Source organism: Puma concolor, chromosome B1 (genome assembly GCF_028749965.1).
Source record: "Puma concolor isolate L17-30 chromosome B1, mPumCon1.1.hap2, whole genome shotgun sequence".
In the NCBI taxonomy this organism is placed as follows: domain Eukaryota; kingdom Metazoa; phylum Chordata; class Mammalia; order Carnivora; family Felidae; genus Puma; species Puma concolor.
Window position 1 is genome coordinate 120481736 of NC_141670.1, and position 24396 is coordinate 120506131.

The 24396-nt window shown below is 37.2% G+C and overlaps 1 protein-coding gene across 7 annotated transcripts in view; it reads left to right on the plus strand.

The window, feature by feature from the left end:
* The window catches only part of CENPE (centromere protein E), an 80109-nt gene extending 56712 nt beyond the window's left edge, over positions 1-23397 (plus strand). For 6 of the 7 annotated variants that reach the window (XM_086704483.1, XM_086704475.1, XM_086704482.1 and 3 more), the window contains 9 exons: positions 524-721; positions 1431-1634; positions 4147-4365; positions 7855-8040; positions 13447-13559; positions 15163-15260; positions 16888-17071; positions 19918-20204; positions 22841-23397. In XM_086704483.1, coding sequence (XP_086560609.1) covers positions 524-721; positions 1431-1634; positions 4147-4365; positions 7855-8040; positions 13447-13559; positions 15163-15260; positions 16888-17071; positions 19918-20204; positions 22841-22935 — 1584 coding nt within the window. In that variant the 3' untranslated portion in view covers positions 22936-23397. The remainder of the gene's footprint in view (positions 1-523; positions 722-1430; positions 1635-4146; positions 4366-7854; positions 8041-13446; positions 13560-15162; positions 15261-16887; positions 17072-19917; positions 20205-22840) is intronic. The other variant, XM_086704476.1, reaches the window with a different exon arrangement.
* Positions 23398-24396: the final 999 nt, after the last annotated feature.

Sequence of the window (24396 nt, forward strand, 5' to 3'; positions counted from 1 at the left end):
CAGGCAATCAGATATCCAGAATTTATCCAAGAGGTCCATGGAACACATGGCATTCAAATTATTGTTACCTTGATGCCAAACATCTAATTACATGTAGAAAGTACATCTTGAGGCTGGCATACCCATATTGGTTACCCAATCAAGGTATGCAGGACAGGATGTTGAAAATGAATCTCAGGCTTCTAGCTGGGAAACATGGGTGATTGGTAGAGAAAGGTGAGTTTCTAGGGAAAGAGATTATGTTACATTTTAACATTGAATGTAAGGTAATTGTTGAACATCTATGAGATGTATCCAGTAGGGAGTCCGAAGTAAGGAACTTGAAGTCTGGAAGTTCTTCTCCCAAGATACTGAGAGGAGAAAACTGGGGATAGAGAGAGAGGCTCTTTCTTTCTTCCTCACTTACCAGAGGATATAGATAAACAAGAGATGCCATCCCACCTCTTAGTCTTGAGGGTTTAAAACTTCCTCTAAATGTGATAAAAAGTTCATTTCCCAATTTGTTTAATGTTTTTTCTGTAAGTATGTGTTAAGCCATGTTACAAAGATAAAGGAAGAACACCATGAATCCATCAATAAATTTGAAGTGTTTTTTATTGATGAAGTGGAAAAGCAAAATGAACTGCTAATTAAAATACAACACCTTCAACAAGATTATGATGTGCCATCCAGAGAATTAACAGACCTTAAATTGAGCCAGAATATGGATCTACATATTGAGGTATCATTTATTTAAATGGTTTCATTAGATTTTAGGCCTTTATGTCACATAGAGAAGGTACCTTTCCATGTGCTTAGAGCCATTTTTCATTTTCCAGAAATTAAAACTAGGTTGCAGGGTGACAAGTGGCTAGATGTAAAGAGTGTCACATAATGGACTAATCTCCTTTTTCAGGATTCCACAGATACAGGAAATAGATTTAGTACCAACAAGTGGGAATTCATAGAACCCCAGAATAAGTTTGCAAATGCTTTCTAAACCTAGATCTGTGGCTGGGAGTCAGGAACATTTTTATTGCAGTAACTCCACATGGAGTGCCTTGCTCTCACCCAGCAGTGTGAGGCTGGCATCCAACTCCCAACATGTATGTGAGACCTGAGTGCACAGGAAAGCTACATGCAGAAGCACATCGTATATTGTGATTATTGGTCACAGACAGTTTTGACAGTTAATTCTAACACGCAGAATTCACAGACATTCCTCTTAGATGGCCTATACTGCCAAAAATGTATTATTCAAATCACTAGAATAAAGTTTTAAATTAGAATTACATTTCTAATGTAATTAGAATAAATTAGAATTATATTTATTTCAAAATATTAAGAATGAAAGTTCAGTAAGGTATTTTCCCCCCTTTATGATATCTAAATGATATTTAGGTGAAAACTTTCCTAATGTCCAGGTGATTAAATACTTATTTTTCACACAGGAAATTCTCAAAGATCTTTCAGAAAATGACTTCCACTGCATAAAGGCTGAATTTCAACAAGTGCTAAGTAATAGGAAAGAAATGACCCAGTTTTTGGAAGAATGGTTGAATACTCATTTTGATACAGAAAAGCTTAAAAATGGCATCCAGAAAGAAAATGATAGGATTTGTCAAGTGAATAACTTCTATAATAACAAGATAATTGTAAGTAATGATTTTCTTTTGTGCTACCTCATTCTTTTTTGTTGTGTGCTCTGATTTTTCCACCTCTTTCTTAAAAAAGACTTAGAACAACTTAATCTTAGGTATGCTTTCTGTAATTTACTTGTATATACTTTATTTTTTTATTTGGAAAAAATTATGTAAAACATGTTCTTCCTCTTATATGTTATGTATGCTTCTTTAAGATAATTAAAGATAATCAACTGACACTTGTAAGGAAGATAAAATTAGGAGGCTTGGGAGACTTAGTTGGTTAAATATCCGACTCTTGGTTTCACTCAGGTCATGATCTCATGGTTTGTGAGTTCGAGTCCCACCTCGGACTCTGCACTGACAGCACGGAGCCTGCTTGGGAATCTGCACCCCACCCCCCTGCCCCCCCCCCCCCCCCCGCCGCCGCTGTTCCTTACCTGCTTGTGCTTGCTTTCCCTCTCAAAATAAACTTAAAAAAAAAAAAAAAGGATAAAATCTTGGGGTGTAATAATCAGTTTCCACTTATGAAATCTTGAATACTCTTTCCTTTCTCAGTTCTCACTCCTTCTGTAGGAATTGAGCCTTTTCCCCCCAGTAGCCTCAGACAGGGTAAGACATGAGCCTGTTTCAGGGCTGCAGGCAGCACCTGTGGTCATGCCATAGACAAGCCTGGCCAACTCCTTGGCGGAGGCCTCATTTGCTTTTCATGTTGGCAGTATCACTACCATATGCACTGATCCTTCAACTCTGAGGTTCAGAGATATGGTTTATACCTCTGTTCCCGAGGTGACTGGCTCCAGTGTATAGATTCACAAGAACCAACATTGCTGAAGATCATTTTTGTTAATTTGTTGTACTTTCCATTGATGAGGATATCATTCTGCTTTCTTTTTTTTTTTTTAATTTTTGTAATGTTTATTTTTGAGACAGAGAGAGACAGAGCATGAACGGGGGAGGGGCAGAGAGAGAGGGAGACACAGAACCCGAAGCAGGCTCCAGGCTCCGAGCGGTCAGCACAGAGCCCGACACGGGGCTTGAACTCACAGACCATGAGATCATGACCTGAGCCGAAGTTGGCTCAACCGACTGAGCCACCCAGACACCCCTCATTCTGCTTTCTGAAGTAATCCCTATCTCTATACCTGGTAAAATACACAGTAATCAGAAAGTTGCTTGTGTACATGGAACTGGAGCAAGGGGAGCTAGATGAACATCACAGCTTCTAAGATTAATTTCATATTTCATATGTTTGGGCAGTTCTTTTTTGACACTTTAATTTCATCTGGAAACTATACTTAAATCGCACTGAAGTATAGATAATATTTTCAAAAGCTGTCTTCCTATGGAGAGTCATTCCCATTTGTTAAATAACTCAAGCTAGCAGAATAGTATGAGCTATTTCAGGGCGGGGGCAGGGGAAGAGTCCACAATCAACAGGGAAAAATATAAAACCAATATTTGTCTAAGATAATCCCCGTATAATTCAGTGTTTTTCTTTTAATATTGAGGGCCTAGTTGGGAGTAGAAAGTAGGGATTCCTACTGTGTGGATGAGCATAGATATGTGGCTTCTTCCAGCACCCTGAGAATAGGAAATGATAACTTCGTATGGTGTGAGGCCAGTAGTCTAGAACCCAGGAAAGTCCAGGGTGCCAGCAAGAACACAACTAAGTTAGCATCCAAGTCTGATAGAAGTGCCTTAAAGCCACAAAGTTATAGATAAAACCAATAAGGCATTCATGATGAGAGCAAAAATACGTCCCATAACAATTAGGAAGTAAAAAGATATGAGTAATTTCAGAGTTAGCAAAGGTATTGATTGACTATTATTTCCTGCACAGAAATATAAGATTTTCAGATTACCAAAAGTCAGTGAACTATTTTCCCTATAAACATTGAGATTTGAAATGAAACTGGAAAATAGATTGCTGTTGAGTTTATTGAATATGCTCTGCTTTTACGTGTCAGTTAATGTTTATATAGGACATTATAAATATCATAATACAGGAGCACAGTCGGTTAAGCATCTGACTTTGGCTTAGGGTATGATCTCCCGGTTCATGAGTTTGAGCCCTGCATCAGGCTCTGTGCTGACAGATCCTTTGCCCCCCTTGCCCCTCTCGTGCATACATGCTTGCATACACTCTCTCTCTAAGATAAATAAACATTAAAAAAATTGAATAGCAAATGTCATAAAACATAATAACTTTAACCTGTACAGTTTTGCAGATTCCTCTCCATAATGTTAGCACTGACTTAATAAAGTGAGGTTTATCATCTTGCAAATCAATATGAATCCTCTCCAGTCCTTATTTTTTATTCTCATCAATATCCAGCATCTTCTGTAGTTTTAGAAACTGATGCAAACCACAAAGAATGTTCACATTCTTTTAAAGTACTGTTCTAGAGTGTTCTAAATAATGAATTTCAGCATATGCCTTGTCCTAGAATTCTAGTAGTTTTCATAGTATTTTTATATGTAATTCATTTTAGAGTTATAATAGTGTTTTACTATTCAATAGGCTATAATGAATGAATCTACAGAGTTTGAAGAAAGAAATGCTACCATAACTAAAGAATGGGAACATGACCTGAAATCAGTGAAAGAGAAAAATGAACAACTATTTAAAAACTACCAAACTTTGAAGATCTCCCTGACATCTGGTGTCCTTGTTAATGCTGTTACCGAAGACAATAAGAATCTTCATGTTACATCAAGAGCCACACAACTAACCACAGAGGTATGTGATTTCTTATGAGACATTTTTCAGTCTGCAGATTGATCAGAGTTAAAGATGCATTTTATGTAACACTTCAGAGCAAAATTATAGTATCAAATGTATTAGGGAATGTGGGCCATGTTTGTGTGTGTGATGGGCTTGTTTTTATTTATTTTTCTAATGTTTTATTTATTTTTGAGAGAGAGAGAATGAGCAGGGAAAGGGCAAAGAGAGGGGGAGAGAGGATCAGAAGCGGGCTCTGCACTGACAGTAGTGAGCCTGATGTGGGCCTCAAACTGACAAACCATGAGATCATGACCTGAACTGAAGTCACATGCTCAACTTACTGAGCCACCCACGTGCCCCAATGGGCTTGTTCTTTAAGTATAGTCCTATTGTGGCTATCACTCAAATAACTACAGAACTATACATTACATGAGATCTTCCCTTTGAATTATAAAGCAGAAGTAACTCATAGCTTAATTTGATTAAAGATACATATACCTTCTCAGGTGCTATTATTATACATTATAAATTTCTTCAATTGTGTAATTTTTTTTTTAAGTTTATTTATTTTGAGACAGAAAGAGAGAGGCATGAGCAGAGGAGGGACAGAGAAAAAGGAAGAGGGGGGAGGCAGAAAGAATCCCAAGCAGCTTCACACTGCCAGCACAGAGCCTGATGCAGGGCTCGAACTCACAAAATGCAAGATCATGACCTGAGCCAAAACCAAGAGTCAGCTGCTTAACCAACTGAGCAACCCTGGCACCCCACAATCGTGTAACTTTTTATTAAACTATAATCTGTGTCTGTATATAGAACTAGCTTAGAGGGTTAGTGCAATTCAGCTTTTCTCTAATTAACTGGTTTGTGTATATGTAAATTAAAATGGAAAAGCCTGGGGCGCCTGGGTGGCTCAGTCGGTTGGGCGTCCGACTTCAGCCCAGGTCATGATCTCGCGGTCTGTGAGTTCGAGCCCTGCGTCGGGCTCTGTGCTGACAGCTCGGAGCCTGGAGCCTGCTTTGGATTCTGTGCCTCCCTCTCTCTCTGCCCCTCGCCTGTTCATGCTCTGTCTCTCTCTGTCTCAAAAATAAATAAAAATGTTAAAAAAAAATAAAAATGCGAACCAGGAAGAACACCAACCTGTTAAGTTAAAAAACTAACTGACTGACTAACTAACTAACTAACTAACTAAATAAATAAATAAATAAATAAATAAATAAATAAATAAAATGGAAAAGCCTAAAAAAATATAACAGATGTCTTATATAGATTAATCTGTATCCAAGAATCAATACGTTATTTGAATGATTCAGTTATAGGGTACATTGGGTGGCTCAGTCGGTTAGGTGTCTGACTTCAGCTCAGGTCATGATTTCACAGCTTTTGGGTTTGAGCCCCATGTCGGGCTCTGTACCGACAGCTCGGAGCCTGGAGCCTGCTTGGGATTCTGTGTCTACCTCTCTCTCTACCCCTCCCCCACTCATGCTCTGTCTCTCTCTCAAAAATAAAGAATTAGTAAAACAAAATTTTTTTGAATGATTCAGTTATTTTGTTACCTAGCCTTACTTGGGAATCTGTGAAGCAGGCATACTGTTTTATGTTGTTAGCACACAAAATGACTTCGTGAAGAACCTAAGAGGAAATTATAATTTATCATCTTGAGCAAAATAAATACTCAGAATAAAACGTCAGCCACTAATTTAATAATCAATTACCAGTGGAAACTAGAAGATCACTGGTACAGTTTATCGATTTGCTAATCACTACAGACCTCAGTCAGTTGGTGGAGACAAAAATAGCCGAAATATTAAGCCCATCTACCAAAGCAATAAAGAAACAGAAGAAATATCCATCTTCAGTGACCCCAGGAAATACCCTATCCAATAGTAAATGATATATTATTAATTTGGTAATCATGCCAAATTAGAGTAGCATAGAGTAGTTTGATACGATATGGAAATAGACACATGGAGCAGTGGAACAGAGTAGAGTTCATCAGTACACCCAAGTAAGGATGAGAATTCAGTGTTTGATAATGGTAACCACCAACTCGGTGGGGAAAAGATGGTTTACTGCATGTTTCATTCCAGACTACCAGCTAGCCACCTGGAAAAAAATAAATCTGGATTCCTACCTCACTCATTTAAACAAAAATAAATTCTAGATAGGCCAAAAACAAACATTTTCTAGGAAATCCTGCATGTGTGTGTAGGTGAATAATCTTACAAATATGAACAAACTCAGGTATTTAAATTCAGGTATTTTTGTATTTGAAAAAAACTGGAAATAACCTAGATGTTCACTAGTGGTTGATGGGTTAGCTAATTTACAATACCTCTATAAGACAGGATGTATGTATCAATGAAAACAAAAACGTGGAGAGATCTCTATGTGTTGTTAATGGAAATATCTGGAAAGTATATTATCAAGTTAAAAAGAAACAGAATTGGGGCACTGGGATGACTCAGTCATTAAATGTCTGACTTTTGATTTGGGCTCAGGTCATGCATGATCTCTCGGTTCATGGGACCGAGCCCTGAATTGGGCTCTCTCGCTGACAGCAAGGAGCCTGATTGAGACTCGTTCTCTCTTTCTCTCCTCTCTCTCTCTGCCCCTCCCCCACTTGTGCACTCGCTGTCTCTCTCTCAAAAATAAATATTTTTTAAAACTTTTTTTTTTTTCAACGTTTATTTATTTTTGGGACAGAAAGAGACAGAGCATGAACGGGGAGGGGCAGAGAGAGAGGGAGACACAGAATCGGAAACAGGCTCCAGGCTCTGAGCCGTCAGCCCAGAGCCTGACGCGGGGCTCGAACTCCCGGACCGCGAGATCGTGACCTGGCTGAAGTCGGACGCTTAACCGACTGCGCCACCCAGGCGCCCCAAAAATAAATATTTTTTAAAAAACAACTATATATTCAGTATGTTCCTACTCTGTGTATGACTGACTCTTTTGTAACTGTGTACTCACAAGCACTTAAATAGGCATGGAAAATTTCTAGAAGGATACACTTGAAAGAGTTTAGTAGTCATTGTTACCAGGTCAGCTCGGGTTCTGAGATGGGGGAACTTCCCCTTCATTATATGCCTTTGAATTTTTCCACATGCTTGTATTTTTTAATTTTAAAATTAGATAATAAAAATAAAGGGAAAGCTATGTTATATGCATTACTTAAAGAGTCAGTTAACGGGTGTACTTTCTTTAAGTGCTGTTAATTTAAAATGTGAGTGCCTTTTTAATATGCTTAGCACTGTACTAACCAGTAAATAAGATAAACACTAACCCTTGTAATATAAAATTTGGGCCTTTTTTAATCCAAAAATCATCAACTTCTAAATAAGGGAAATAATACATGTGTAAATTGAGTGACATTTGGTTTCTCTTCTATCTTTTCTTAATGCAATCTGAAAAATTAATACCTATGTATATGATCGTCTTTGTCTTAAACTTATATTCTGTGATTCTGCCTTCATGGCATACCTTATTTATGTGTGCTTTTTCTCACAGAAAATTCAGGAGTTGGAAACTTCACTGCGTGAAGCTAAGGAAAGTGCTATGCACAAGGAAAGCAAGATTATAAAGCTGCAGAAAGAACTTGAGATGACTAATGACCTAGGAGCAAAACTTCAAGCACAAGTTAATGAATCAAATAAATGCCTTGAAAAGACTAAAGAAATGATCCAAGTACTTCAGGTAACTTAACAAACTCATTTTACAATAAAAGGGTTTTTTTTTTCTTCTGCTGTTGAATTTGACAGTTTACTTGGGACTCTCATCTTTTACTTGAACTTCCTGTTACCTATGTATGTATGAAGTTCAATACGCAAGCTTTAAGAGAGCAGGTGAAGGGGCCCCCGGCTCAATCAGTTAAGCATCCGACTTCGGCTCAAGTCATGATCTCACAGTTCTTGAGTTCAAGCCCCGCATTGGACTTTCTGCTGTCAGTATGGAGCCTGCTTTGGATCCTCTGTCCCCCTCTCTCTCTGCCTCTCTCATTCATAAATAAATAAATAAATAAATAAATAAATAAGCAAGCAAGCAAGCAAGCAAGCAAGCAGAAACTTAGAAATGAAATGTAGGAATATATTTTCATGCAAAATAATGATTATTTTTGTATTCCTAGAAAAATTACTTTTAAAAGGCATATAAATACTATTCTAAAAGTCCTGGCTCATTCAATAAGACATGAAACAGAGAAGCAATAAAAAACAATCTCATATAGTTTAATGTAAAACTAAAAACCAAGAAAATCAATTGTAAATCCTTAGAACTTTTTAGAATAATTATTTAATATTTCAAATCACATTTTTATTCAATCAAGAAATATTTGTTGAGTCTTCTATATGTTGGTCATTGCTCTAGATGTCATGTATACAGCAGTGGAAAGAAAAGTACCTCCCTTCCTTCTAGTTGCTTATATTCTTGTTCAGGAAGACAGAAAGTAACCATGTATATATGTGTGTCAAATGGTGAAAAGTGCAATGGGAAAAAATTAAGCTAGACAAGGGGTGTATGGGTGCTGGGTGAAAGTGAGGGTGGGAGGGGAACCTCTTATCTTACAAAGCGTTGCTGAGCAGAGCCACACCATTAAGAGGACTTGAAGGGATGAGTGAGCTCTGTGGTAGCAGAAGGGCCTTCTAGGCAAAGGAAATCTCAGATAGCCTAGACATGTTTAAGAAACAAGCCGGTGTCTCCTGTGCAGAATGAGCAAGGGGACAGAGGTGGGAAAGAAGGTAAGAAGTAGCGGAAAGTCAACTCGTAAAGGGTCTCACAGGTTATCGTAAGAACTTTGGTTTTTATTTTGAGTGAGCTGAGAAGTCGTCGGGATTTTGGCAAAAGGATATAATGATCTGACTTAATTTTAAAGGCTGCCCTTTGAAAATCAAATCCAAGAGGGTGTGTTTGTTGTAGCTGCTACAACAAAGGGAAGCAGACTGCAACAACTCAAACAAGAGAGAATCTTGTTTCTCTATCTCATATAAAAGTATGAGTTCCAGGTTGGCAGGAGGGTGCATACTGCATGACCATTCAGAGGCTCACTTGTCTCCCATCCTGTTTCTCCGCCACCCCTCTGGTGCTGTTTTCATCTGCATGGTTAAAGCCAGGTTGTAAGCAGTTCATGCTCCGGCTCATAGGAAAGGGACAGCTGGAGAAGCCAAAATTCATCTTAAAACCTCTATTCTTAAAGAAGACTCTGGCCCAGACGTGGCACACATGCCTTCCTTTCATATTTCTTGGAGTTAAGACATTATGCCAGAGTTTTTGGCCCGGACAACTGGAAGGTTATAAACTTATATTCTATAAAATGCAACGTGTATTTAACTCAACATAAGAAAAAACTTTTAACCTATTCCCCACTATTTGAAAACATCTTGGATATAGCTGTCCAATATAATGTGGGGTTTATTAATTGAATAGAGAAGAAAGTAATTTGAACAAATGAATCATTAAAATTTTGTTTCAGTCTTGATACATTTCCTCCCTTGTATCATTACAAATTGTTTATATCGAGTAGCAGTGAATTTATAAAAAATTTAAGTTACATTAAAACTTTAGGGACATCCCGCATGATGGGAAAAAAAAGATTTTTTTTTAATGTTTATTTATTTTTGATAGAGCACAAGTGGGGAAGAGGCAGAGAGAGAGACACAGACACAGAATCTGAAGCAGGCTCTCAACTGTCAGCACAGAGTGGGGCTCAGACTTACAATCATGACCTGAGCCACCCAGGCACCCCAGAAGAAAAAAGATCTTATTTATGATGGTCACAAAATCAAAAATAAAATGCTTGAATGACTAACCTTAACAAAAAATGAGGAAAACATATATGAAAAGAGCAAGAGAACTTAAAAAAGAAATACAGAGCGTGTGGTTTATAAGAAACACACCATTTCCTAGGTTGGAACTTCAATACTGTACAAGCCTAAGTTGTTCCCAAGTTAATTCCTAACTTTCATGTAATTCAAATCAGAATTTCAAAGGAATTCTTTCTCAGGTAGAGCCAGGAAACTTTGTTAACTGAATCCATCTAAAATGCAGCTGATAAATAGGTGATATTAACAAATTTATGTTTGCAGTCTTCTCAGTTTATTAGTGAAACTATTTAAGACTCAGTATTTCTTGAGTGCAGCATTGGTCTCATGCCATATGTTTGAAATATGGAATTCTGTTGTCTTTCATTTCTAATTCAGTATTTTCAGTTTTGATTTCTCTTACATAAGAATGTTTTAAATAATGTTATATGTGACATTTATTTCATTATACCATGGCAAAAAAAACTGTAATCTCTGCATTTTCTTTTTAGTGTCATAAGTGGATACCTTTTTTTTTAAAGTTCTTTGAACTTTTAAAACAGTATATTAGACAAGTAGATCAGTGGAAGAGAATAGAAGGCTTAGAAGTAGACCCACACAAATGCAGTCAGCTGATCCTAGACAGAACAAAGGCAGTTGAGTAGACTCAACTTAGCAACTAGTGATGCTGGAGCATCTGGACTTCCATAGGCCAAAAAACGAATCTTGACAGAGACCCTCTATCTGCCACAAAAAGTAACTCAGTTGATCAAAAATCTAAATGTAAAACACAAAACTAGAAAACCCCCAGAAGAGAAGATAGAAGATCTAGGTGGCCGTGGGCTTGGGAGTGACTTTCTCTTAGATACAACACCAAAAGCACGATCCAGGAAAGAAAAAACTGGTAAGTTGAAATGAAAATATTTAAATGAAAAATATCTGCTCTGTGAAGGACAGTTAAAATTAAAAGACAAGTCACAGACCGGAAGAAAAATTTTTGCAAAACACATATCTGATAAAGAACTGTTGTCCAAAATAAACAAAGAACTCTTAAAAGTCCATGATAAAAACAACCTGATTAAAAAATGGGCAACAGATCTAAACAGACACCCCACCTAAGAAGATACTCATGGGACAAATAAGCAAATGAAAAGATTCTCAGCTTCATGTCATTAGAGTATTGCAAATTAAAACAAAATACACTACACTATAACACCTATGGTATCTCAAAATGCCATGCTCGCCAAAATCCAAAACATCACACTAAATGCTGATGAGGAGCTGGAGGAATAGGAACTTTCATTCATTGCTTGAAGGACTGCAAATGGGACAGCCAGTTTGAAAGAGAGTTTGGCAACTTCTTACAAAACTGACAACACTTCAGTCAGCCACATTCTCAGGGAGTCCCTGATATGAGCATCTGAATCAGAAGGTGGGGTATTGAACGGGTGCTGTGACTGAGCTAACAGTGGGCTTCTCCAAGAATGGGCTTATCTTACCCTGTCATCAGCCTCCTTAAGCTGAGCATCTATCATTTTGCATCTTTTTAGTCTTTGCTAGCCATGGTGTGCATGTGAATGTTTCTATGGGGTTTGGGGTGAGAAAGCCTAGAGAAATAAAGAGAGCTCTCTAGGTCCCTATTTAGATGGGTTTTATTTTTTATTCAATATCTAATTCTCCATTGTATGGCTGCGGTACAATGATAAAAAGTGATTTATTCAGCAATAATAAGAAATGAGCTAACAAGCCACAAAAAGATGCGGATGAACCTTAAATACACACCACTAATTAAAAGAAGCCAATCTGAGGGGCACCTGGGTGGCTCAGTCGGTTAAGCGTCCGACTTCAGCTCAGGTCACGATCTCACGGTCCGTGAGTTCGAGCCCCGCGTCGGGCTCTGGGCTGATGGCTCGGAGCCTGGAGCCTGCTTCCGATTCTGTGTCTCCCTCTCTCTCTGCCCCTCCCCCGTTCATGCTCTGTCTCTCTCTATCTCAAAAATAAATAAACGTTAAAAAAAAAATTTTTTTTTTTTTTAAAAAGAAGCCAATCTGAGGTGGTGCTTGTGTGGCTCAGTTGGTTAAGTGTCTATCTTTGGCTCAGGTCATGATTTCATGGCTCATGAGTTCAAGACCTGCGCCGGGCTCTGTGCTGACAGCTCAGAGCCTGGAGACTGCTTTGGATTCTGTGCCTCCCTCTCTCTCTGCTCCTCCCCGGCTTGTGCTCAGTATCTCTCTCTCTCTCTCTCTCTCTCTCTCTCAAAAATAAATAAAACACATTTAAAAAAAAATTCAGAAGAAGCCAATCTGAAAAGACTACATTCCCTATGATTCCAACTATATGACATTCTGGAAAAGGCAAAACTAGGGAGACAGTAAAAAAATCAATGGTTGCCAATGGTCTGGAAGGGGTTAGGGAGGGAAAGATGAATAGGTGAAACACAGGGGATTTTTAGGGCAGTGAAGCTATTCTGTATGATACAGTAATGATGGATATGTGCCATTTTACATCTGTCAAAATCCATAGAATGTACAGTACAAATAAAAAACCCTAATGCAACCTAAAATATATCAATATTGGCTCATCATTTGTAACAAATATACCACACTAATATGTGATGTTAATAATGGGGGAAATGGGCAGGGTGGGGAGGGAGATGGAGTGCGACAAGGGTATATGGGAACTCTGTGTACTCTCTGCTCAGTTTTTCTATCAACCTAAAGTTTCTCTAAAATATAAAAATCTGTTTATTAAAAAAAGATTTAAATATATGCAAGTATGTATATATATATATATATATATTTTTTTTTTTTTTTTTTTTTTTTTTTTTTTTCTGTGATGGGAAGTAGATACATTGACAGCACTGGATTGAACCATCCTTGAGTACACAATGTCCCAACAACACTTTATACTGCTTTGTGCCTTGGTTCAGTTCTAGTTTGCTGTTTGTTTTGCCATTCTGGCATCTTTTTGTTTCATTTTACCCTCCCTGTCACCCCCACCACCACCCCCCATTATTCTCAACATTTGTTGCATTTTGTCTTAAGTATTTCATTTTTAATTGGAAAAAAAATTGTTTTAAGAAATGAAAGTCATATGTTCTTAATTACGTATTAGCTTCCAGTAGTTTCAAATATACTTCACATCAAATATCTGCTTGTTCATTTTAGGATTAAATTTTGGGCCTTTTCCTGCTTTTCATATATTTGAAGTTTGCTGTTTTAAAATGTTCCTACCAAATCAAGGTAGTTAACAACTCTTTAAAACTGCTCTGAAATTATTTTATTTTTCTCTTCTCTAAAAAATTTAGGACAAAGTTGCTTTAGGAGCTAAGCCCTACAAAGAAGAAATTGAAGATCTCAAAACAAAGCTGGTAAAAATAGACCTAGAGAAGATGAAAACTGCCAAAGAGTTTGAGAAAGAGTACGTCTTTGCCTTAATTGAACACGACTTTAATAGCTCAAGTTTGCCTTCTAAATTATATAAATTCCTTTGCATTGGTTAACTTTTTAAAATATATGGAAATACTGTTAATTGCTTTTTAAAATAAATATCCACATCCACAGATTTTAAACTTGTTAAATTCTCATTACATATCCAAAGTTTTTTAAAAATGTGCATAGTTCTGGCCAATTACTAATACAATGTTTCTTTTGATGCTTCTTGCTCAGTCATATATAAACAGCTTAAAAATGGCCTTTTTATGCTTGAAAATGAATGTTAAGAACCTGTATGTGTGTGTTTGTGTCTAGCAGTTTGACCAAGGTTTCTGTTGGTTCTCTTAATTTAATTTGTTCTTCCTGTTGTGTTTTTGTGTAAAGGTTGTATTTCCTTTTAAATTATGGTACCTAGTACCCAAATGCATAATCTCTTTTTATTTGTTTATGTATACTACTGTACATAATGGCACGCCTAAAATTCTTTATGATATGGCGTAATGAAAGAACATGAAACAGAGTCAGAGACAGTGAATTAGAAATACAATATTGCCACATTATTATATCACCTTGCATAGGCTGTTTAATCTCTCTGGGCTTTATGTTCATATTCAATAAATAAAACAATAAGTTTGTATTAGACGATTTCTTAAGATTCCTTCTGGCTCCTAATGCTTTTTGTTCTTCCTATAAATATTTAACAAGGATACCTAATTTGCCCAAAAAGTAGCATTCTGAAACTTTTGCATCCGGACTAGCCTTCCATTGATAAGACTATTGGTTTTAGTGAAACTTATACCTATCAAGTTCTTCACTATAAAAAAAGCAATTTTACTTAGAGAATAGGATCAGCAGATAACTTTCAGAGTCTCTAAAGGGAGAAAGTCTCATGATTTATCACTGCTGATTAATGCTTAAGCCAGGAGTTCATAAAATATCACTTTCTAGGGGGCGCCTGGGTGGCGCAGTCGGTTAAGCGTCCGACTTCAGCCAGGTCACGATCTCGCGGTCCGTGAGTTCGAGCCCCGCATCGGGCTCTGGGCTGATGGCTCGGAGCCTGGAGCCTGTTTCCGATTCTGTGTCTCCCTCTCTCTCTGCCCCTCCCCCGTTCATGCTCTGTCTCTCTCTGTCCCAAAAATAAATAAACGTTGAGAAAAAAAAAAAATTTTTTTTAAAAAAAAATATATCACTTTCTACTGGGAGACAGTGAGCAGAATTTGTTTGACCTTTGACTATCACACTGGACTGGACTGCAGCCGGGGTTTACTTCCCTGACAATGTAGACATAGGTAGAAGTTTTTTCTCACTTTCATGCTCTGGTAATCATTGTATCCAATTAATAGCTATTGGGCTTCCAGATATTTAAAAAGAATTGTTTAAAAAAATTACTCCTGCAACCAGACAGAATGCTTCTGATTTGATGGTGTTGTACCTATAAAACACTCGGTACCAGGAGGGTATCTGCTACTACTTATGGGTTTCATGTCAATGTGATATATCTTATTAGAAAATTCTTGACAGCAGTTCTGTTTATTCTTCCATTAAAAATTAGTTGCTAGGCTTTTACATATTTCCATTGTTCTTTTTAGAATTACTTCTACAAAAGCCACTGTAGAATATCAAAAAGAAGTTATAAGGGTATTGAGAGAAAATCTTAGAAGAAATCAACAAGCGCAAGATACCTCACGTAAGTAGAAAATGCTGATATTTCCATAACTTTCCATTTTACTTCTCAATACACTTAGACATTTTGAATACTATTATATATGTGACAGTCAAGAATAAACATGTTAATCACTAATTTAGAAAGAACTGTTTTTGAAACGAACTTACTGGGATCATATTTATCCTGTACCAAATTTAGTTTGGTTTCCTATAATTTTAACTGTCCATTGGAGATTCTTAAAAAATACAAATTTTACCTTTGCATTATCAGATCATCACATCTTTACATAGTAGTGAAGACATTCACATCTTAATAGATTTTAACCATAGGCACAGTAAAAATGCAATCAGTACACAGTAGAAATAAGGAAATAAAATCCTATTTGTTCTTAGTACTGAAAATACAGAGTTGATGCTTATTTGCAAACTCTTTGAAATCGTGCAATCTTTTTGAAATTGATTTTAGACACAGTTTTCAAATCTAATGATCAAATTTCTCATATGATTTCCTCAACCTATATCTTTTTCCATATTTTTATCTCATGTTTCATTTGAAAAGAGAGGATGCTGAACAGTACTTGGGACAGCTTTGTGTAGTAAAGACTGAACTAAGAACAGGTCACTCTCACTTCATGGCCCTATGAAATCATGGGGACAATAATACTTGACCTTCTAGCTTATATATATACTTATTGTAAGGATCAAACTGAAAGTTGTGTGTGAAAGCGCACTGAAAGTTCTAAATGTCAAGCAAACATAAGGTAATACTTGTGTGTATTATTATCCACTCATTTAAAAAAAAATGAGAAAGTGTTAAAGATGTTGTCTAGTACATATGTAGACTGAACTTCTCTAGTGGCTATTGTGGGATAATTGCACCCCTATCTGGAAAACTTTAAGGGATAAAAATAGAAATGAGCAAGCTTTGTTGTTACAGAAGGGTCAGGATAATTAACTCTTGATTTGTGACTTTCAGTACATATTGTATCTGAATCCAAAGTAATTCAAAAGAAAATGGACATTAAGTGTCTTCCCCATACACACCTTACCACCCTTTTGTAAATTGTTGGTTACACAGTGGATTATTCTGCGTAGAAGCACCTCACATTTTAATGCAGTTTTACCTGAAATTTAAAAAACAACTCCTTACATTACTTTTACACACATAGTGCAGAATACTTAATAATATATGCTTTAGTATCTTTCTGAGGTTTATTCAGTTAACAAGTATGTGTTGAGAACTTACAGTGCACTGAGTAACTGGCAGTGGACCCCACACACACACATTCTGTATTGTAAGAAGCCCTCTGGGTGTTTCCACTGATGGAGAGGAGAGAGAGTGAAGGACCACACTCACTGGGGAGATTACTGCTGCTGCCGTCATTGTGCAAGATTTCAGGGAGCACTGTGGTGGGAGTGGACTTGGTGGGTTGGAGAGAAGCAGGAGGACTCTAGAGATAATTAGAAATGTTCATCATATAGGCACAGGAAGTGAGGTAGAAGGAGGAAGGCAAGGATGGCTTCTAGGGAGATGATTGAGATGGTCTGGTTTTTACAGTGACTTATTGCGCTCAGTAACATTCCCTTTATTTTGAACTTTGGAGATAATTAAAATTATCACTTAATGTGTGTATTTGCCCTCCTCACAGTTGTATCAGAATGTACGGACTCTCAGCCTTCTAATAAACCCTTAACCTGTGGAGGTGGCAGTGGCATCGTACAAAGCACAAAAGCTCTTATTTTTAAAAGTGAATATATACGGCTAGAAAAAGAAATCTCTAAGTTAAAGCAGCAAAATGAACAGCTAATAAAGCAAAAAAATGAACTATTAAGGTAAGATCTGCTTACACGATACTGAAATTATGCTTCTGGCTATTACATGTGGGGAGCATGGCATATACATATGCATATATATTTTTTGCAATTGGCAAGCCTTCACACATCTGGGGAAAGTTATTTTTTAGAGTATGTGTAATAAATATATATTTTTTTAATTTAATTTAAATCCAAGCTAGTTAACATATAGTGTAATAATGATTTCAGGAGTAGAATTTAGTGATTCATCACTTAACATACATTACCCAGTGCTCATCCCTACAAGTGTCCTCCCTACTGCCCATCACCCATTTAGCCCATGCCCCAACCCAACACCCCTCCAGCAACCCTCAGTTTGTTCACTGTATTTAAGAGTCTCTTATGGTTTGTCTCCCTCTCTGTTTTTATCTTATTTTTCCTTCCCTTCCCCTATGTTCATCTGTTGCGTTTCTTAAATTCCACATGCATGGAATTATGATATTTATCCTCCTCTGACTGACTTATTTCGCTTAGCAGAATACATTCTAGTTATTTTTTTTTTTAACGTTTATTTATTTTTGAGACATGAACAGGGGAGGGGCAGAGAGAGAGGGAGACACAGAATCTGAAACAGGCTCCGGGCTCTGAGCTGTCAGCACAGAGCCCGACGCGGGGCTCGAACTCACGGACCGTGAGATCATGACCTGAGCTGAAGTCGGACGCTTAACCGACTGAGCCACCCAGGTGCCCCAGAATACATTCTAGTTATATCCATGTTGTTGTAAATGGCAAGATTTCATTCTTTTTGATTGCTGAGCAATATTCTACTATATGTATATATACACACACATACCACATCTTCTTTAGCCATTCACTAGTCGATGGACATTTGGGCTCTTTCCATAATTTGGCTATTGCTGATAGTGCTGCTATAAACATTGGGGTGCGTGTGCCCCTTCGAATCAGCATTTTTGTAATATATGTCTTTTAAGAGGAATAAGACTATGGGACACCATTCCAGATGTTTGCTATCTATCAATTGACCTATTTTTAACAAAGCCCAGAAGCAGGAAGTAAACAGATCTTTGAGGGGCAGCTCAAGTATACCACAAGTCTGTATACCCAAGTCAAAGGAGAACTTAAGTCCATTATTGTAGCGTATTTCCTTTTACTTCATAAACAGTTCTAACAGATTTAATTATTTGGCTTCTATCAAGGATTAGAATCTTGTGCCAAGCACTTTACTAATGATACAATAGAAGAAAAATAGGCATTAAACAAATAACTAAACAACTAATTTTTGCAATGAGTGCTATTAAACAGCAACAGAAAAAAAACACATTATCTAGTTGTGGGGAGGGGTGATGGCGAAGAAACTGATAGAAGAGCAGTTATAGAAAAGGGTAGAGGTTAGGCCAGATGAAAGGAGAGACATATAAGCCTTCTAGGCAGGGGCCAGCATGTGCACAGGCTTCAATCAGAAAGAATAACCTGTTGGTGGAACTGAAAGACACCCAGTGTGACTGGGGTGTAGAGAATGAAACATTAAGGTACAAGAAGAGATGCCAGAGGTCACTGGTCTAGGTTACTTACACAGGCCTTTTTGGGTCAGTCTGAGAAGGCGTGGGTGATAATCTGCAATATAATGAGAAAGTGACCTCCAGTGGAGGATTTTAAGCCAGGGCCTGATGAGATCAGATAGCATCTCTGGCTCTAGAGCAAATAGGGAAACCCAGTTTAGGAATCTATTTGCTATAGTCCATGCAAAAGATAATTTTGGCATGGACTAGAATGGAGCCAATTGGAATAAATATAAGGAGATAAATTTGAAAGATTAAGTATGAGGTTGGGTCCACAGACCTGGATGACCAAATAAAGGAGAGCAAGGCCTCTGGGATTGGTCCCCAGGCTTCTCTCTGCAGGAACTGGATAAATGCTGGTGACATTTCCTGCAGCAAGCAAGACTATAACTAGTTCAGAAGCATGGTGTAGTATTTCTTTTAAAATAACAAAGGTACATAAAGATTAGTCTATCCAGAAGATTAATTTGTCAAGTTATTGCTGCAAGGTATCAATAGGTAAACCACTCTGGATGATCTCACTGATTCATTTGAAAATCTGTCATACTCTAAGCTTTCTTTTCAGGACTCCATGATTACAATCGTTCAGTTAATGCGACCTCATTTCATTTTCTGAACTGTGAAAATAATCCAAGCAGGAAGCATTAGGTGGGAATATAAGTATGATAAAATGGTAAATTATAACAAACAGGCAAAGGGGGTGGGGAGAGAAAGAGAGTTGGGGTGCCTGGGTGGCTCAGTCGATTAGATGTCTGACTTCAGCTCAGGTCATGATCTCATGGTCCGTGAGTTCGAGCCCCACATCGAACTCTGTGCTGACAGCTCAGAGCCTGGAGCCTGCTTCAGATTCTGTGTCCCCTCCTCTTTCTCTGCCCCTGCGCCACTCGTGCTCTGTCTCACTCTATCTCTCAAAAATAAATGTAAAAAAAAGAGAGAGAGAGACAGAGACAAACCAAGAAGCTCTTAACCATAGAGAACAAACTGATGGTTACCAGAGGGAAGGGGGTAATGGGATGGGTGAAATAGGTGATGGGGACTTAAGAGTACACTTGTTGTGAAGAGCACTGGGTATTGTATGCAAGTGTCGAATCATTATTTTGTACACCTGAAACTAATATAACACTATATGTTAACTGTACTAGAACTAAAATTTAAGATTAAAAACAAGACAAAGTGGTAAATTATATGTTGTATATATTTTACCAGAGTTTAAAAAATTTTTAATGTAAGTGTGAATAAATTTCAGGAATTGAGCAGACTTACAGGCTCTTTTTTTTTTTTTTTTTTTTCCCTACTATATTCAAGCAATAATCATCATCTTTCCGGTGAGGTCAAAATGTGGAAGGAAAGAATCCTTAAAAGAGAGGCACACAAAGAAGTTAATTGTGAGAATTCTCCACAGTCTCCTAAAATGACTAGAACAGCTTCCAAAAAGAGGCCACATACACCTTCTCAATGCAAGGAACGGAATTTACAAGATCCTGTGCCAAGGGAATCACCAAAATCTTCATTTTTCGATAGCCGATCAAAGTCTTTACCAACACCTCAACCAGTTCGCTATTTTGATAACTCAGGTTTAGGCCTTTGCCCAGGTAAGTATATATCCTGGTTCCTTAGAAATCAGGGGATATCTGTCAGAATTTATCATTAATTTGTGACCTCAAAGGGCAAGTTTAGACAAGATATAGTTGAGCAAACTATGGTGCTCAACTTGATTTGGCATTTCTGGGGTGAGAAAGTTTCTCCAAAGCATGGCACTAACGTGTATTGTTTTTTACCCCAAGCTAAGTCTTTATTCTGCCTCTTAAACCTTCAGCTTTTCCCTAAGAGAAATAAGCAACTCTGTTAAAAACATGAAGACACTACACTATAAACAAAACTTTTACCGAAGAAGCCCTTCTTATCAATTCAGTTGGCCAGCATTTCCAATAGCATTATATTCATTTTACACAAGCCAGATCATAGACTTATTTCACTTACTTATTAATTCAATCAACAAAAAATTTTGATCTCCGACTATGTGTCAGATACATTGATAAGCAAAACCAGACATGGTCCCTTACTCTACTGGAGCGTATAGTCCAATAGGAGATATAGTAATCAAGTAGTCAAAAATAAACAGACAGGTAAAATTCTAGAGTATAAAAGGCTATCAGGCATATTATAGGTTTTTGTTGCAGGAATATTAAGGAAGTCTTCCTTGAAGAAGGAAACTGAGATCTAAGGTTAATGTGAGTTTGCTTAACGAAGAGGGGAGGGAAAAGTATTTCTGGCAGATAGAACAGTGACAGCCCAAGGTAGGAGGGACCATAACCAGGGGAAGCATTAGAAGAAAGATCGTATGGCCACAGCACAGTTAACACAAGCTGCTGTGGTTGGAGGCCCTGAAGGCAAAGAGGAGAAGAGCCAGGTGTGTGGGAATTTGTAGATTGTATAGAAGAAGTCTTTGAAAGATTTTAAACAACATAATGGCAGGGGATCATAATGAGTTATAAATTTTGAACACATCACCTTAGTTATATGGTAACCAACAAATAATAGGAGCAAGAGTTTATGACAGTTGTCTAAGCAAGAGGTCATACTAGCGTGGACCTGAGCAGATTCAGTAGAGCTAGAGAGAAGTGGATGGACAGGAGAGATAGGGGAGTCAAAGCAGTCATAGGTGCCTGGCTAGATGGTAAGAGGGGTGCCAGACACAGAGGTGTAGAGCATTGCAGAAGAAAGTCTGTAATACTGTGTTTCTTGTAGTCCTTCTCACCACACAGCATTGATTGTGTGTGTGGCCAGAGCCTTTGTGACTGCATATCTGCCTGCCAGAAATCCCATTACACAGTTGTAGAAATCTACAGCAATAAAATTGTACACCTAAGGAAAGCAGTTGCCAAATCATTTTTGGCCCCAAGTGAAGGTTGTGGATTTGTGAGGAACTCTGCTGTGTGACTTTAAAAAAAATCTGTCCATTCTCATCAACTTTAAAATCAATATTAGATAAGTCCTCAGTCTTAAAGTGCTCTTTGGGATATAGGAAGACATCAGTTTGAAAAAATGTTTAAACTATTCATTTTATGGAATAGTATTTAACAAACATTTAAGCACTTGCCATTAGCTAACACTTATGTGGAACTTTTGCTGTATATGCATACATGCTATTTTAGAAGAGTCTTCTGAAAAATCAGGAAACTGTTAATCACCTCTTGATTTTATCTGATAATGCCAGAGACACATGCATGATATGAAACCACAAGTAGAAATGCTTAAGTCTTTTTATCAATATATGGATCACTCTGGTACTATTTTTAAGTAAAATAAATAAAAGAGTAGGCTGGAGGGACACCTGGGTGGCTCAGTGGCTGACTCAGTTAAGTGTCTGACTCTTGATTTTGGCTCAGGTCCTTATCTCATGGTTCGTGAGATCAAGCCCCACTGGGGCTCTGCACTGACAGTGTGGCATTCTCTCTCCCTCTCTCTCTGCCGCTCCCCTGCTTATATATGCTCTCTCCCTCTCTCAAATAAATAAGCTTAAAAAAAAAAAAAAAAAGAGTAGACTGGAATAATATATGAATCAAAAAACTGGCCAATTCAGCCTTAAAGGACATAGTCCCAGCCTGAATTAGTAAAATACCATTCTAAGAAAATTTTAATGCTTTTATTTTGAATTATAAAAGATAATTTAAAATTTCTCGACAACTTGAGATAATTGCAAAGACCAGGTATGAGACATTTACTTATATGAATATAATCATTTGAAAATCAATATTATTTATAAACAAACACAACTGAAGTGCTCTTTAAAGGCTCAAAGAAAGTTTTCCAAGGATGGCTAAATAGTCTCCAAAATTAATAGTATTTGTTTAGTATAGCATTTTTTTTTCCCTAAAATTCAGGCAAAAGAAAATCAGACTCACTCTGTGTTTGATTTCACTTTGAATCTCAAACTGATGAATTTCAAATGAGACTTTATTGCTTCTTGGTTTTATGTTCAAAATGGTTTTTCTAACAATTGATTTTGTGAGAAAATGGGGAATAAACTTCTCCAACTCTGATGAAGTGAAATAAACCTTTGTAATGACCAAACATGAGGTTAATGACCATATTGTCATTTTTCATTCTTCTTATCTCTGCTGTCTTAGCATTGTGTACATTTCCAATTCTATTAGAATTTTGTGTAGTTTTTTTAATAAAATATGGTTACTTTTGGGTTTTTTTTTTTCTTTTTGTTTTTTCTCAGAAGAACAAACTGCTGGAGCAGAGAGAGTGGGTCCTCAGCCAAGTCTTTGGCACACCTCCTCAAGAAAAGATATGCCTGAGTGCAAGACCCAGTAGGCTCCTCTACTGTCACTTTCCTGGGGGCCCAGCATTTCCTGCTGAGAAATGACTGTACTTTTACATTATGTGCCTATCCCTGGCAATGTTACCACAGTCCAACGTAATTTCAATTCAGTTTTCACTTTGCCACTAGAATTGGAAGATGAAGGAACAGGAGGTTAATGCATTCCAATAATTTGGAATGACTGATAGCAAAACCTCCTTGAATGTGGTAATACTTTAGAAATTGAATTGTTTTATTTATTTATATATTTTATAAAGAATAAAATTATTGAAGGAAATGTCCAGTCTTTCCATGCATATGCAAAATGTATTCATCTTTATTAATGTAATGTTTTACACATGACTTAGGTAATTCTAAGGCCTAATACATAAAGTGTCATTTAATTAACATTATGAACTACTTTTTAAGTGCCTTGAACATTGAATAAATGTTTACTTAGTGGTTCTGAATCACAACTTTATGTAATATTGATGGTTTCTTGGTGGGGTATTCAGGGTATATTTGGCTGTACTCGTTTGGTGACTTTCAGAATTTTGCTACAAGAATATATACATGCTTCCTGGATTTGAGTTGCTAAGGGACAGCAAAGTGCTGTGACCTCTTCATTTTCTAGTCTGATCTTTGTTTTGCTATAATAAATACAAAAATTCTCTTTGTTTTTCTGTACCCACCCACTCCCTATACAAGAACTCTAAATTGGTTGATTTGCTCTTACACTTTGTACTGTGCTGCATTTTACTCCCAGCGGTAAGAACTTCATACCATTTATCCTACCCTTGTATTTCAGACATGAGGAAACAACACCTGGTTTCTATCAAAGTAGAAAATCTTAGAAACCCAGAGTCCCCACACATACATAAGGCATCTGTGGATGGGCTTCATGCAGTCTGTAAGACCTCTGAAATTTTATGTTAATTTGTATGTAAACTCATTTTTCTAGGATACTTGGGTCCATACTTCTATCATATTCTTAAAGGGATCTGTCACCCTATAGGAGGTTAAGAACTATGGTTTTAGAGAGCATCTGTTAATACTTTTAAATCATAAGACTTTGAAAAATCACATAAAACAGCAAGTTGCATAAGGTTTAGAACAGTTAGTGATTTCAGTGCATTCTTGGCTCTTTGATAAAATTCATTCAAAGGAAGAGATTGTGAATTTCATCATAGCCATCATTTTACAATCTATGGATGGATATTTTCCCTTAATATACTATCATAGGCATTCACTAGGGCTAAGGGAAGGTGTCCCTTCCAATAACTGTCTCCCCCAAGCCAGTCCCTTCGGAGTTGTTTCTCCTTTTCACTCTTCCCCCAATAAGACACTATAGCAGAGCTGCAGATTTGTTTCTTGACAATGTCTGCTCCTCCACTGAATAACAGTAACTCAAGGTAGTAGGTTCACCTGGATAATAAAACTAAGTCCATTAAACGTAATCAGTCATCAGGTATCCA